The 12436-nt window shown below is 43.2% G+C and overlaps 1 protein-coding gene across 1 annotated transcript in view; it reads left to right on the forward strand.

Annotated features, from left to right (window-relative positions):
* Positions 1–589: 589 nt before the first annotated feature.
* TNFAIP8 (TNF alpha induced protein 8) overlaps positions 590–12436 on the forward strand; it is a 128679-nt gene continuing 116832 nt past the window's right edge. Inside the window, exon 1 of the mRNA XM_089673462.1 lies at positions 590–760. Coding sequence (XP_089529588.1) covers position 760 — 1 coding nt within the window. The 5' untranslated portion in view covers positions 590–759. The remainder of the gene's footprint in view (positions 761–12436) is intronic.

Consider the following 12436-nt stretch of genomic DNA (forward strand, 5'->3'; position numbering starts at 1 on the left):
ACAACTGTTGGATAATGATTGAGGAATCCCATGTCCAAATTCAGGCCCTTATCTCTTGTGTCAAATAGAATTAGCATTTAAGCAAACTGTGAAGAAAGGAAATTCTGGGAAGCAGCACTGAGAGAGCAGGAGCTAGCAGCACTCCAAAGTTGTAAACGGTAAGCCCTGGGTGAGAATGTGAAGAGTTTAGTGAGGAATGTTTCTTTTCTTGTACACTGCGGGTTTAGTAGTTCATGACAGTACAGGTCTGGTGTACGGCTCAGACGTGGGCAGTGTGGTGAGGAGCCCTCAGTCACGTCTGCTGTGTACACACCGGGCTCCGTACAGACACGCCCCCCCACATAGCTCACATAGGTTCCCTCACACCGGGCTCCGTACAGATACGCCCCCCACATAGCTCACATAGGTTCCCTCACACCGGGCTCCGTACAGACACGCCCCCCACATAGCTCACATAGGTTCCCTCACACCGGGCTCCGTACAGACACGCCCCCCACATAACTCACATAGGTTCCCTAACACCGGGCTCCGTACAGACACGCCCACCACATAGCTCACATAGGTTCCCTCAAACAGGAGGCTACATGCAGCGCTATGGAAGGGGCTCCGCCTCCTCTGTGCTCGGCTCCTCCCCCGGAGCTTCAGGCTGTCCGTACTCCGCTCTGCTGCGCAGCGCGATAAGGTCCCCGGACGGAGCCCGCAGTGCCCGGTGTCTGGAGCTGTCCCCCCGCCGTGTCCTCCCTCTGGAGACCCACACCAAGTAAGTGCCCTGCCGGGACAGGGAGTCCGCCTGCTGTCATCCCACAACTTCCATCCCATACACTTCCCTCTGTACACACAGGGCGGGGGGATCTAGCACCCATACTGGGGGGGCACTAGACTCCGGGGGGTCGGGGCATTGATCGGTCTGGTGATTGTTCAGACTAGGATTGGCTGTGTATGGTCGGTGTGCTCTCTCTCCACTCCAGGAATGCGACAAGCTGCGTTTTTCTCCGTCACGCAGTGCGCACAAAGGCGTTTAAATGCAACGCATGGGATCGCAGGGCTTTGTGCACACAAAAGTTGTAAATAAAACATCAAATACGGAAAATGAACTGAAAAAACGCATCAATGCATGCAAAGTGATGCATTACAAGGAGCGTGCAATCACGATGGCGTTATCTGAGCGTTTTTCATGGCATTCTGGTGTGAGCGGGCCCTCAGGAGGCAGATGACTTGGGGCTCGTTCACACGGGGAGAATCTACACCTGGTGTGTGCACAGCTGTACCGCGTACACGTCATTGGTCGGCACTGCCGCTCGTCTCCGCGCTTATTATACAGGATTTATATAGCGCCAACAGTTTACTCAACGCTTTACAATGTAAAGGGAGACAATACATCTCAATACAAGAGGGTTAGGAGGGCCCTGTGCATGGGAGCTTACAATCTAATAGGGAGGGGCTAGTGGAACAAAAGGTAATACCTGTGGGGGACGCACTGATGGGAGAAATGGCTGCACTTCCACATTCAGAGTGGCCTGGACGAAGGTTGGTGTTGTGGCTGTGTACAGACTGGACGCGGCTCATCTTCTAGTTTGTGTCCATAGCACAGAGCGCTGCGTCCGGATGTGGAGCCCAGGGCCCCTTCACACTCATCTGTTTTATCAGTTCACAAGAGCTGCTTCACACTACATGCATTCCAGTGCATTTTATGTTTGCTGCATCAAAAATGTACGGATGGTAGGTTATGTGGTTTCCAACGGCATAGATCACACCAGTGCAGTCAGTTCCATGGTGTTCCAGAGAAAGGCATTCCTTTTAAGGCTTGGTTCACGACTGTGCGGGTGGTGCCCCTGCGGGACCCACACAGAGGTGTGCGGGACCCTCACAAATACCTGCAGCCGCACCACCCACACAGAGGAATGCGGGACCCGCACAAATACCTGCAGCCGCACCACCTGGCTGCAGCCATTAATTCTGATGCACAGGAAATCACAACCGTACTGGGATCCTCAGTTCCCGTGTGGGCTGCGATTTCCCAAGTAGTGCAGGTACTTCGTACCTGCGTGTCATGAGGCACAGGAGTCCATTCAAATAATTGAGCTCTGGTGCCCGCACAAATCACGACCCGCACAGCCGCACATAGGTGAACCATAGGTGAATCCTATGGAGCTCAGTTGTTTCAGTTGTGTTTTTTTAAAAGTCCTGCTTGCTGCATTTTTGGTGCATATTAAAAATCCGCACCAAAACCAGAGCTCCCCATTGGAGTAATGGAAAGCGTAATAAAAGCACGACCACGGTTGTGTTTATGGTGCAGTCTTTGAGTCACATGTTACAGTTTCACAGGTGCATGCTGGGTAATAGGCACCCATAAAACACACCGCAAACGCATAAAAAACACATACGTTTTTACCATGTATTTGCAACAGAGCAGTGTGACAGCAGTCTTACTGCTGTGGGAATGAGACCTTCTGGGGTTTGTTTGCCTTTTGGGCTCATGCAGTGAATCCCGTCCTCCACACAGAGCCGTTGGTAGATACATGTCCACCCACCGCAGAGCTGTGTGTAGGCAGGCTGTGCGTTCAGATCTGTGTGCCCACTTCTGCCCGCCTGTCAAACTTTCACATGTGATTGTGTCCATGCCGGCACTGCATGTGCATCTCCTTCTATGGGCTGCCTGTACACCGCTCTGAGGTGGAGAAACACATTTGCCAATGGCTGTGCACAGAGGTTGAGGATGATGATAATTGTCTAAATAAAAAGGTGACCTAACAAATTACAGCCTCCCCCGGTCCTGGCTGCACTTACCTCTGTGTGTGATGCAGGTCCACCGTCCACTCAGCCTTTTGCAATGGTCCTCTGGTGTGAATACTGCGCTGTTCTTCCTCCTCTTTTCCTGGGGACACCAGGACAGATGAAAGCGGTTCAGATTTGTCACAAAATGGTGACCAATCAGAACCTCTCTGATCTGTTCTGGTGTCCCCAGGGAAAGAGGAAGAACAACAGCTCCATTTTCACACCCCAGGATCATTGCATGGGCTGTAAACCGTAAACTGAAATGTGGTTTCCCATAGGAATGCATTGAAAACCAATTAGTCCGTTCAGGAGGTCAGAAAAAAGTTAAAAAAAAAAAAAAAAAAAAAAGTCTTATCTGTTCAAAACTCTTTATAAAGTGCAGTTTAAAGGCATAAATACTGTACAGGGACATGTTTAAAAATTAATTCGTAAATGCATTGTAAACCAATTAATCCGTTCCGGAGCTCAGAAAAAAGTAAAAAAAAAAAGTTTTTATCTGTTCAAAACTCTTTATAAAGTGCACTTTAAAGGCAAATACTGTACAGGGACATGATTAAAAAAATTTGTAAATGCATTGAAAACCAATTAATCCGTTCGTATTGCAAAATAAATTTATAAACCGAGGCATTATTTTCAATGGATTTTCATTCGTAAACCGAAAATTGTTAACTGAGGCATGCCTGTATATATGTAAAGCGCTGTGTAAATTGACAGCTCTATATAAGTACCTGAAATAAATAAAAATAAATACATTTTAACAGACCAAGCTGTCCAGAAAAAGGTGGAGACAAACCATTTATCACTGACAGGGGTACTTACAATGCTCCGCTTGTTCTATTTATGTAAAAGCTTTATCCCAAAAGGAAAATGCACTGTTTGCCGTAACTGTTTATAAAGTGTGACCTGAAGTTCAGCTTCAATTTGTTATTCAAGTCCATTTAACACTCCACTCTCCCAGCAGCTCTGCCGTCCAAAGGTGTCTTTGTTGCTCCTCCATAGAGAAGCCACCCTGAGCTAGAAATTGTGTTACTGAATGAATCGCCAGGTAAAAAGATAAAGGGAAAAATAAAACTAAACAGAAAACTAATGCAGCCCCACATTTGGTAAACTGCAATATATTACACCTTTTAGTTTTGGCGGTTAGATATGCTTTAAGGCTAGGTTCACCTATAAGTTTTGCAGTGCATTTTCAGTTTTTCAGAAACCCACTACAGTCCATTTAACTCGATTTCCTGTGGGACACGTTCACATCTATGCATTTTCAACTGGTGCGTTTTTTTTTAGAAAGGGTCAGGAACTTTTTTTCCCACAGCAGGTTGCTTTTTGGTCCTATAGACTTCAATAGAAATGCATAAAAAATGCATGTTTGTGTGTTTTTGGTGCATTTTCCTGCATGATGACAGACCCCTCCCCCTAGCAACATTAACACATCCTAAAAGCGCAAAATTGAAAACGCATCAAAAATGCATTAAAACACTCTGGAAAAAATGCATCAATTGCACCCTGCAAAGGTTGTCTAAGGCTTGGTTCACACCTATGCTTTTTTGCTTTTGATCTGTTTTTGTGATGATTTCTGCATTGTCGTTTTTACATGTGAGTTTTTGCTGAGTTTTTTTTTTTTTTTTTTTTTTTTTATGTTCAAGTGGAAATTTTTTTTTTTTTGCTGGGCAGGAAAAAAACCCACAAAACGCGGCAAAAATGCATCTAATGCGGTTCAGCAGCTTCTCGTTTGAACACTATTGTAACAAAAACTTGGCTTTTTTGCATTTAAAAAGTCCCTGACCCTTTTCACAAAATGCAGTAGCTTAAAAAAGCTTCAATGTGACCACGTCCCATAGGAAACCATGTTAAATGGACTGTAGTGTGTTTCTGCAAAATGCACTAAAAAAACGCATTGGTGTGAACCAGGAGTAAGATAGTTGTCGCAGGAACAAGTGTCCTCATTAGAAGATTTCTGGTGGTTTGGTGGCAACTCCAAAGATTGGCTGTCCCCTCATGTTCCTTCCTGGTGACCATGGTGATCAGACAGCAATAAGAACCTCACAGGACTTCTAACCCATAAGGGACGTAGATTTGGAATGATAGAAGAACGGATCATAAGGTATTGATCGCATCTCTTGTTTTTATGCAGTCTCATAACCTGATTGGTCAAATTCACAAGCAGAGTATCTGTGATGCTGATTGATGGAGCATGATTGGTGTAACATAATTGATCATTTTCCTCCCCTGCTGATCCAATGTGATGTAAATTGATTGACACGAGAAGTTGTTTATTCAGTTGTTTAATTGTTCTGATCAAATTGCACATCTATGGGATAAAACCATGAAAGCAATGTATGGCCGCTCTGAGCTTGACTTTACGTTGTGTCCAGTACGCAGCACACAGGAGTGTATACAAGGCGCTGCAGTGTCGTGGAAAGGTTTGTTTGTTTGTGGGCTTTTTATATTGCACAATACATGTGTGTGGAGTTAACAAATCCGAGTTAACCCTTGCCATCCTTTTCACCTGCTCAGCCCTTCCCAGACGTTGTGTAGGTTACAGTCTACGCAGTTACTACTGTCCAGCTTTTAAAAAAAAAAAAGAGTTTATTTAAGTCCTAAAACACATGGCTGAGCCGCAGCTCTCATTTCTATGTCAGCAGAGCGCTGAGTCCATTATGTTCGCTTGTCACATGCAATATACAGCATCGGTTATGAAGATGGATATGATCAATGGTGACTGTGGGGCTTATTCATATATTATAGTAGAGTTCACGTCATGTTTATCCTGCTGTGTGTTTCTCTACTTTTCTTCTGGGAATCAATACATCATTATTTAGCAATTGTGTCCTAAGACTAGAGCTAGCCATAGACCCCATAGTGGGCGGAGCGAAAAACACAAACAGACTTCTTCATCCAATCAAATTGAGTGGATGAAGGAATCCCCCCCCTGCCAGGACATTGTATGGGCTGCAGACGCTGATCAAGAAAAGTTTTCCAACTTTTCTGTTCAACAATCTAACGGTCGACGTCTGTTAAATAGGAGCGGCCACACACTGTATGGAATTTGCCCAGTCCCTGCTGAACTGGACACATTTCGACCCATCCCAGGCCAGCTTTGGTTTCAGCTGCTTCCTGATGAGGCAGTCAACGTTGAAACTGAGGACAGCCCTGTTGTCCTACCCCCACCCCCTCCTTGCCTGACATCCCTCGACTGAAAAAAAAAATCAAAGCAGCCATGCAAAAAGTTGTTGGCCAAACAGTGGCTGCATCCAATGAGCAGCAGTCACTGTTTGACAGTCATAGGTGCCAGCTGTCAAGAGATTCCTTCATCCATAGTGTTTACTGTGAATGAGAATACCTTACAGTATATGGCCAGCTTTAGGGGCATGTGTATTTGTACAGTGCATTACTGCACATACGTTGCATTAAGACAGCCCATTGAAAGCTACAGGACTCCAACACAATAAAATGGCCCAAAACTCAGAAAAGCCATGATGGCATTATGGTGCATTGCCATACATTGTAACACACTTGTCGCAACACATTTGCTCTGCCTTAGTGTATTGGAGTGTTTGTTTAAAATGAATTGCATTGAAATGTGTCCATGCATAGAACGTGTTGCTGGACATTGTGGTAATGAAGGCGTTCCTACAATACATAAATACAGATTCGGCCCTGAACGGATTATTAAAACCAAAACCAAATGTTGCAGCTTACCAGTCATTAGATGTGGTGGCCGTATTGATATTCATTTTTTTTTTTTTTTTTTATGATTTTTCCCCCTCTGTTGTCACCTGGTGATCTCCCCAGTAACATACCTCCTCCTGTATTATACAGACACCATTCTGGATGAATTAGCACAGGGGGCACATTTGGACAGCACCATTATAAATCTGTGGGGAGGGAGTGTTAGAAATACTAGCAGATTTAAACACACTAACAAATTGAAGCCGATCCCCAGCTAATAACTCTATAATCAGTTACAGCAAACAGTTTCTTTTTTGGGGGGATAAAGGTTTTACATGGTGATCATTTTAAGAATCTCTGCCAGTGGTAAATGGTTTGTCTCATCCCTGTAAGCTGATACATCTAAAAGAAAGCTTTTCTGTTGAAAAATACTTACTAGCTGGATCACCCGGGGAAAATAGAGGAAAGAGCCTAAAAAAAAAAACGAATGCAGCCATTACATCTAAGAATTGATAAACCGCAATAAAATAAATGTTTACTCTGGTATTTAATACTGCTTGAATCAGTAACAGAATTAAGCAGACCTTTTTACTAGGCTGTAAATTGGTGCCCTTCATGCCATTGTCCAGGAAACCCATTCAACAGGCCAGATCTTTAGGATGTCTCTGGTTGACTGCGTGCCAGTGTAGCTGATACAGTTGCCCCAGTGACCTGAGAGTCTGTTATTCTACATTTTGTTTTATGAGACAGTGTTTGTATGTCCGCTTGGTATTGAATTAAAGGCTGGAGTCCTGGAAGTGCTTATGGAGCAGCCATACTACAGGTGGGTAGTGGTGGTGAGTAGGTGGTGGTAGGTGGTGGTGGTAGGTGGGTAGTGGAGCTGATGCTGGGCTGATGCTGATACCTTTGTTGGTAGATGTTCCCCAGCCTCCTAGACAACCACTATTCTCATATATATGACTGTTTCCTGTTCTCTAAGAAAGCAGCAGTACTTTCAATGCTTATGTGTCAGGATGTTACAGCTTCAGAGCAAATGATGGTGTGGTTTAAGTTGCTCAGTGATTGCTTTGAGGACAGGCACATAGGGTAGCAGAGTAGTAACCTTTTATAGTCATGGGGAGCCATTGTGTGAAAAGCTTTAAATGGAAGCTGACGTTCTGACTTGTGCAATGTATACAAGATCTAGGTGTGTTGACCCTTGTGGTGAAGTGGAACTAGATCAACTTCAGTACCTCAGAATTAACCCATGGTTAGAGATTAACAGCTTCTATAGAAGGCTTTTCATAGAGGTGTTTTGTTTTGGGGCTGATTGCCTTTATGTAGGTATTGCTCTTTTGATGTCTAAGTGATATTAAAGTGTTACTAAACCCAGGACCGTGCATTCACTATATCTGGTCTCCCACAGTACACACAACATGGAAATGCAATTATTTTAGTAAATATAAACTGCTAAATACCTTTTCTCATCAGCAGTTAGAACAGTCTTGTGACTTCTATCAGCGTTCAGCAGAGCACTGGTTAAAGTTTGTAGGATTGTAGGAGGAGTTTTCTTTCTCCTCTAGGAGGATGCAAAACCCCAGACCTCTCTCTGGACAGTGCTGATTGGCCCTGTGCTGATCACATGCACTCTCCCAAGAAAAAAAACCTCTAGCAATACACACTAAACTGAGCATGTGCAGAATGGCTACGGTTCAGTCTCTTATCCGGAGATAAAACGTGGACATTTGAACAAGAGGAGGAGCAGAGAAGTCAGGATCAAATGGTGTTTTTACACAATGCAGAGGATTAACCCCTTAGGTTCCACAGTGAGTATAACCAGCATGCTTTACTGCATATACAGGCTGATTTTACTGGTTTGGGTTTAGTAACACTTTAAACCCTTCTAGAGGAAAAAAAAAAAGCATTACAACCTAGGAAAGTTTCCCATAAATTTTTGCCTAAAGGATGTCTCCAGTTTCTCCCTGGTGATGGACATGCAATAGGGCCAATGCGCACTTTGCCTGGCCGGTACATGCACAGTAACGGCCACTGACTGACACTGTGATTAGCTGGCCAAATGGTTGAAGCAGGTATGTGCTTGTCTGCAGATCCTAAGTTACAGGTTCTCCTCCAGCAAGTAGCACATCACCAAACTTCAACCCATATCTTGTGAGAGTAACAACCAGAGGTAGCGGTGCCTAAGATGATCTGATGCTGAAAATGTCAGTAATATGCCTTTTTACATACATTATAAACATTTTGCAATTCCTTTTTAAAGTATAACTAAAGGCAAAACTTTTATTTTAGTTTTGAATAGATGGATTAGAACACCTGTCAGTTTTTATTGCCGTCTGGGTCCCCATTAGGGAGATTTCACCCCCTCTATTTGTCCTGTTTACCATTATCATTGAAAGTGAAATTAAAAGAAAATCCCAAATTTTGGGTTGTCCCCAGAAAAGAAAGAGGGGAAATATTCCCCAAGAGATTTCTTCTCACTTCCTGTTTGGCTATGGGAGAGGAAGTGAAAGTAAATCTCCCCAATGGGGCAAAGATGACAAAAATAATCCTCACAGTGAGTTGCCTATAGTTCTACTTTAAGTGATCTTAGTAATGTAATGTACGTATGAAAACAGTATGAAATAATTTCTGAACAAATCTGATTGTAGCTATGGGTTAAGCTGGGCATACACTATGCACATTCAGACCGGTCTCTGATAAACCAGCTGAAATTTGTGGAAGATTTGTCAGATGGAGGAATCCCTTATGTTTTTTCCAGACCACAGGGAGAACAAAAATAATTCAACAGTGTATTGCTTACAATGAGCTTTTCAATCCCTCGCCTCAATCGGTGTTTTTGCTGTGTACCTAGTGTTAGCACTGTTGTAGATCTACAAGAGGACCCACCTAGACCCATGTAGATCTGTATAGGACTGTGTCTGTGGAGGACCACCGTTATCAATCTTAGGCCTTATGCACACAGGATGTTTAAAAAAAAAAACTCTCTTAGAAGCTGTCCTCCTGGTAGCAGCGTTTTTGCAGAAAAACACCTGATGCATGTAAAAGTATCTAATGCTTTTACAAGTGTTTAGGCGTGTTTACAAGCGTCAAGCCCTTGAGCGTTCATTTCATTGGCCAGAATAATTTATTATTGCCATTGAAATGAATTAACGCCCAAGACATGTTTTAGCCGCATCAAGCCTTTTTTCTGTCCAAACGCTGCTGCTCCTGGATGCACTGGCCCTGGGTTTTTTTTTCCTGCTGGTAAACACTACTGCTACTAAAAGCTTCTAAAAGTCTGTGTGCATGCATACATAGGATAACATAGAGGGCCATTTGGAAGTAGTAAAAAAAAACAAAATGCCTGATGCCCCTAAAAGTAGCTGCAAAAATGCCCTGTGTGTATGAGGCCTTAGACAGAATTGCAATGCATGTTTTTCTTTCCTCTTCACCATAACATGTAGGGTAGAGGTTCCATAGATCAGAGCACAGGTAACAGTGCTAACTGATGAGCACAGCGCAGAAATTTATCGGCCTTCAATTTTTTTTTTACTTTTTGAGTAGACTAACCACTTTCCGACCGGCCGTTGTATAAGAACGGCCGGACGGTGGCACTGCAGGGTCGGGTGGCCATTTATAAACTGCCTCCCCGAACCCTGCTTGTGCGCGCTCCCAGATCCGGTGCCCGCTGTGTCCTCCGGACACAGTGAAACACCGATCGTCGGACGGGACCTCTGTACGAGGTCCTGATCATGTGATCACTGATTGGCCAATCGGTGATCACATGCAAAGTAGTATGCAAGATGTCACTTCTGACATCATTGCTTACAACGTGTGAAATCTGTGAATGATCACAGAGGTCACATGGTACAAGGCTATTCACAACAGCCTTGTACCATGTGACAAGCTGTGACCAATCACAGCTCACTCAGTAGTTCTCAATGGCTGCAAGAATGCAGACCGAGAGGAAGAGAAATGATTGCTTTTACATTCTATATGGTGTGTGTGTGTGTGTGTGTGTGTGTAAAAAAAAATAAAAAAATAAAAAATTTTTTTTTTCAAAATTTTTGGACATTTTCATAGCAAAAAAAAATAAAAATCCAAGCGGTGAATAAATACCACCACCAAAATAAAGTTTTATCTGTCTCAAAAAAATGGTAAAAAATTCATATGGGTACAGTGTTGCATGACCACGCAATTGTTACTCAAAGTGTGATAGCGCTGAAAATTTCCCTGGTCAGGAAGGGGGTAAAAGTGTCTGGACTGGAAGTGGCTAAACAAAGCATTTCAAAGGTGTATTTAACAGACCAAAAAGGGGCACATAAAAATAGAAATTGATTGTTTGGATTTACATACACTTTAGAGCAGACCATAATCACTTATTAATAGCACTTCCTCTCTTCTGCCTCCTCCCTCTGCGTGTGCACAGGGGAATTTTGCACATGCACAGACATGCTGTGAGTTTCTGCCAGGTTTATGAGGCCTACAGCATGTTGGTGGATTTTAATGCAAAGTTCTAGGTGTGGGCGCAGAGTACTAAATGAGAAATTTGGGATGGAAGGAAGACATTGATGGACTACACAAAACTACTAAGAATGTGTGTTTTTTGTTTTTTTTTTTGTTTTTTTAATTTACAGTCATGGCCACAAATATTTGCGCCCCTACATTTCTGTCAGATAATGCACCACTTCATCCATTAAACTGTTGCAATTAAATGTTTAGGCATTCTCATGGTTTTTTGTTTTGTTTTGTATTGGTATGACACAAAAGTGGAGAAACAAAAATTCAAATGTGACACATTTAACGCAGAACCCTAAAAAGTGTCATCCTCCATTTTAATATTTGATAGCACACCACTTGGAAAAATAACTGAAATCACTCGTTTCCTGTAACCATCAATGAGTTTCTTACACCTCTCTACTGGAATTTTGGACCACTCCTCTTTCACCAACTGCTCCAGGTCTCTCAGATTGGAAGGGTTCCTTTCCCCAACTGCTGTTTTCTCCACAGGGCTCTGAGACTGAGATCTGGACTCATTACTGGCCAGTTCAGTACTCTCCAGCGCTTAGTCTGAAATCATTTCTGGGTGCTTTTTGACGTGTGCTTTGGGTCATTGCCCTGCTGTAAGACCCATGACCTCTGACGGAGACCCAACTTTCTGACACCCAGCTTTCTGGCTCTACATTGCACCCCAGAATCCCTGTATGACTTCTATATTGTCAGCACCTGTTAATTGATACAGGTGGGATTAATTACAAATTACAGAAGCATCACAAGTTTGGAATGCAATTATTTCTTACAACTTTGAGAAGGTACCACTAATTTTTATCCCGTCCATTTTTAGAGTTGTGTGGAATGTGTCAGATTTTGGCTTTTTGTTTCTCCACTTTTTTGTGTCCTACCAATACAAACAAAAGAAATAAACATGAGAATGCCTAAACATTTGTTAACTGCAACAATTTTCTAGGCGAAGTGGTGTATTCTCTTACAGAAATGCAGGGGTGCCGATATTTTTGGCCATGACTGCATATACAGGGACATTTGTCAGGGATTGGTAATTGTGGGTGGGTAGGATGAAATTCCAGTTTTAAGTATTGTGAATGTGTACCGTTTTTTCAAGGTACTTGACTTTTTCTTCCAATGATATGGCAATTTGGCTTTCAAGCTGAACTGAGGGGTGTAAAAATAAAATACAAGACTTCAAGGATAACTCTACTTTTCTATCCTCCTCCAGCATGCTGACCTTAGAACATACGTCCCTACAGAGATGTTTACCAGATCTTTAGTGTGGGTCTGCCTGCCTTGTCTGTAATATTTAGAAGTCTTCCATACCCCACTGGCACACATGCCGCAGTCTTTTAACCTCGCTGGAAAGCCTGTCCACATCCTAACACGATGGCTTTTATAGTAAAATCTATGATGGAGCTGCTGGGGGAAGGGAAGCCATAAGGAAAAGTGTGCTGAAAGTGTTCTTCAGGTTAGCGTGCTATTAGTTTCATGTCTCCTTACATATTTG

This window comes from Staurois parvus, unplaced genomic scaffold (assembly GCF_062004578.1).
Source record: "Staurois parvus isolate SC_StPar_1 unplaced genomic scaffold, SC_StPar_1.0 ptg000004l, whole genome shotgun sequence".
Taxonomy (NCBI): Eukaryota; Metazoa; Chordata; class Amphibia; order Anura; family Ranidae; genus Staurois; species Staurois parvus.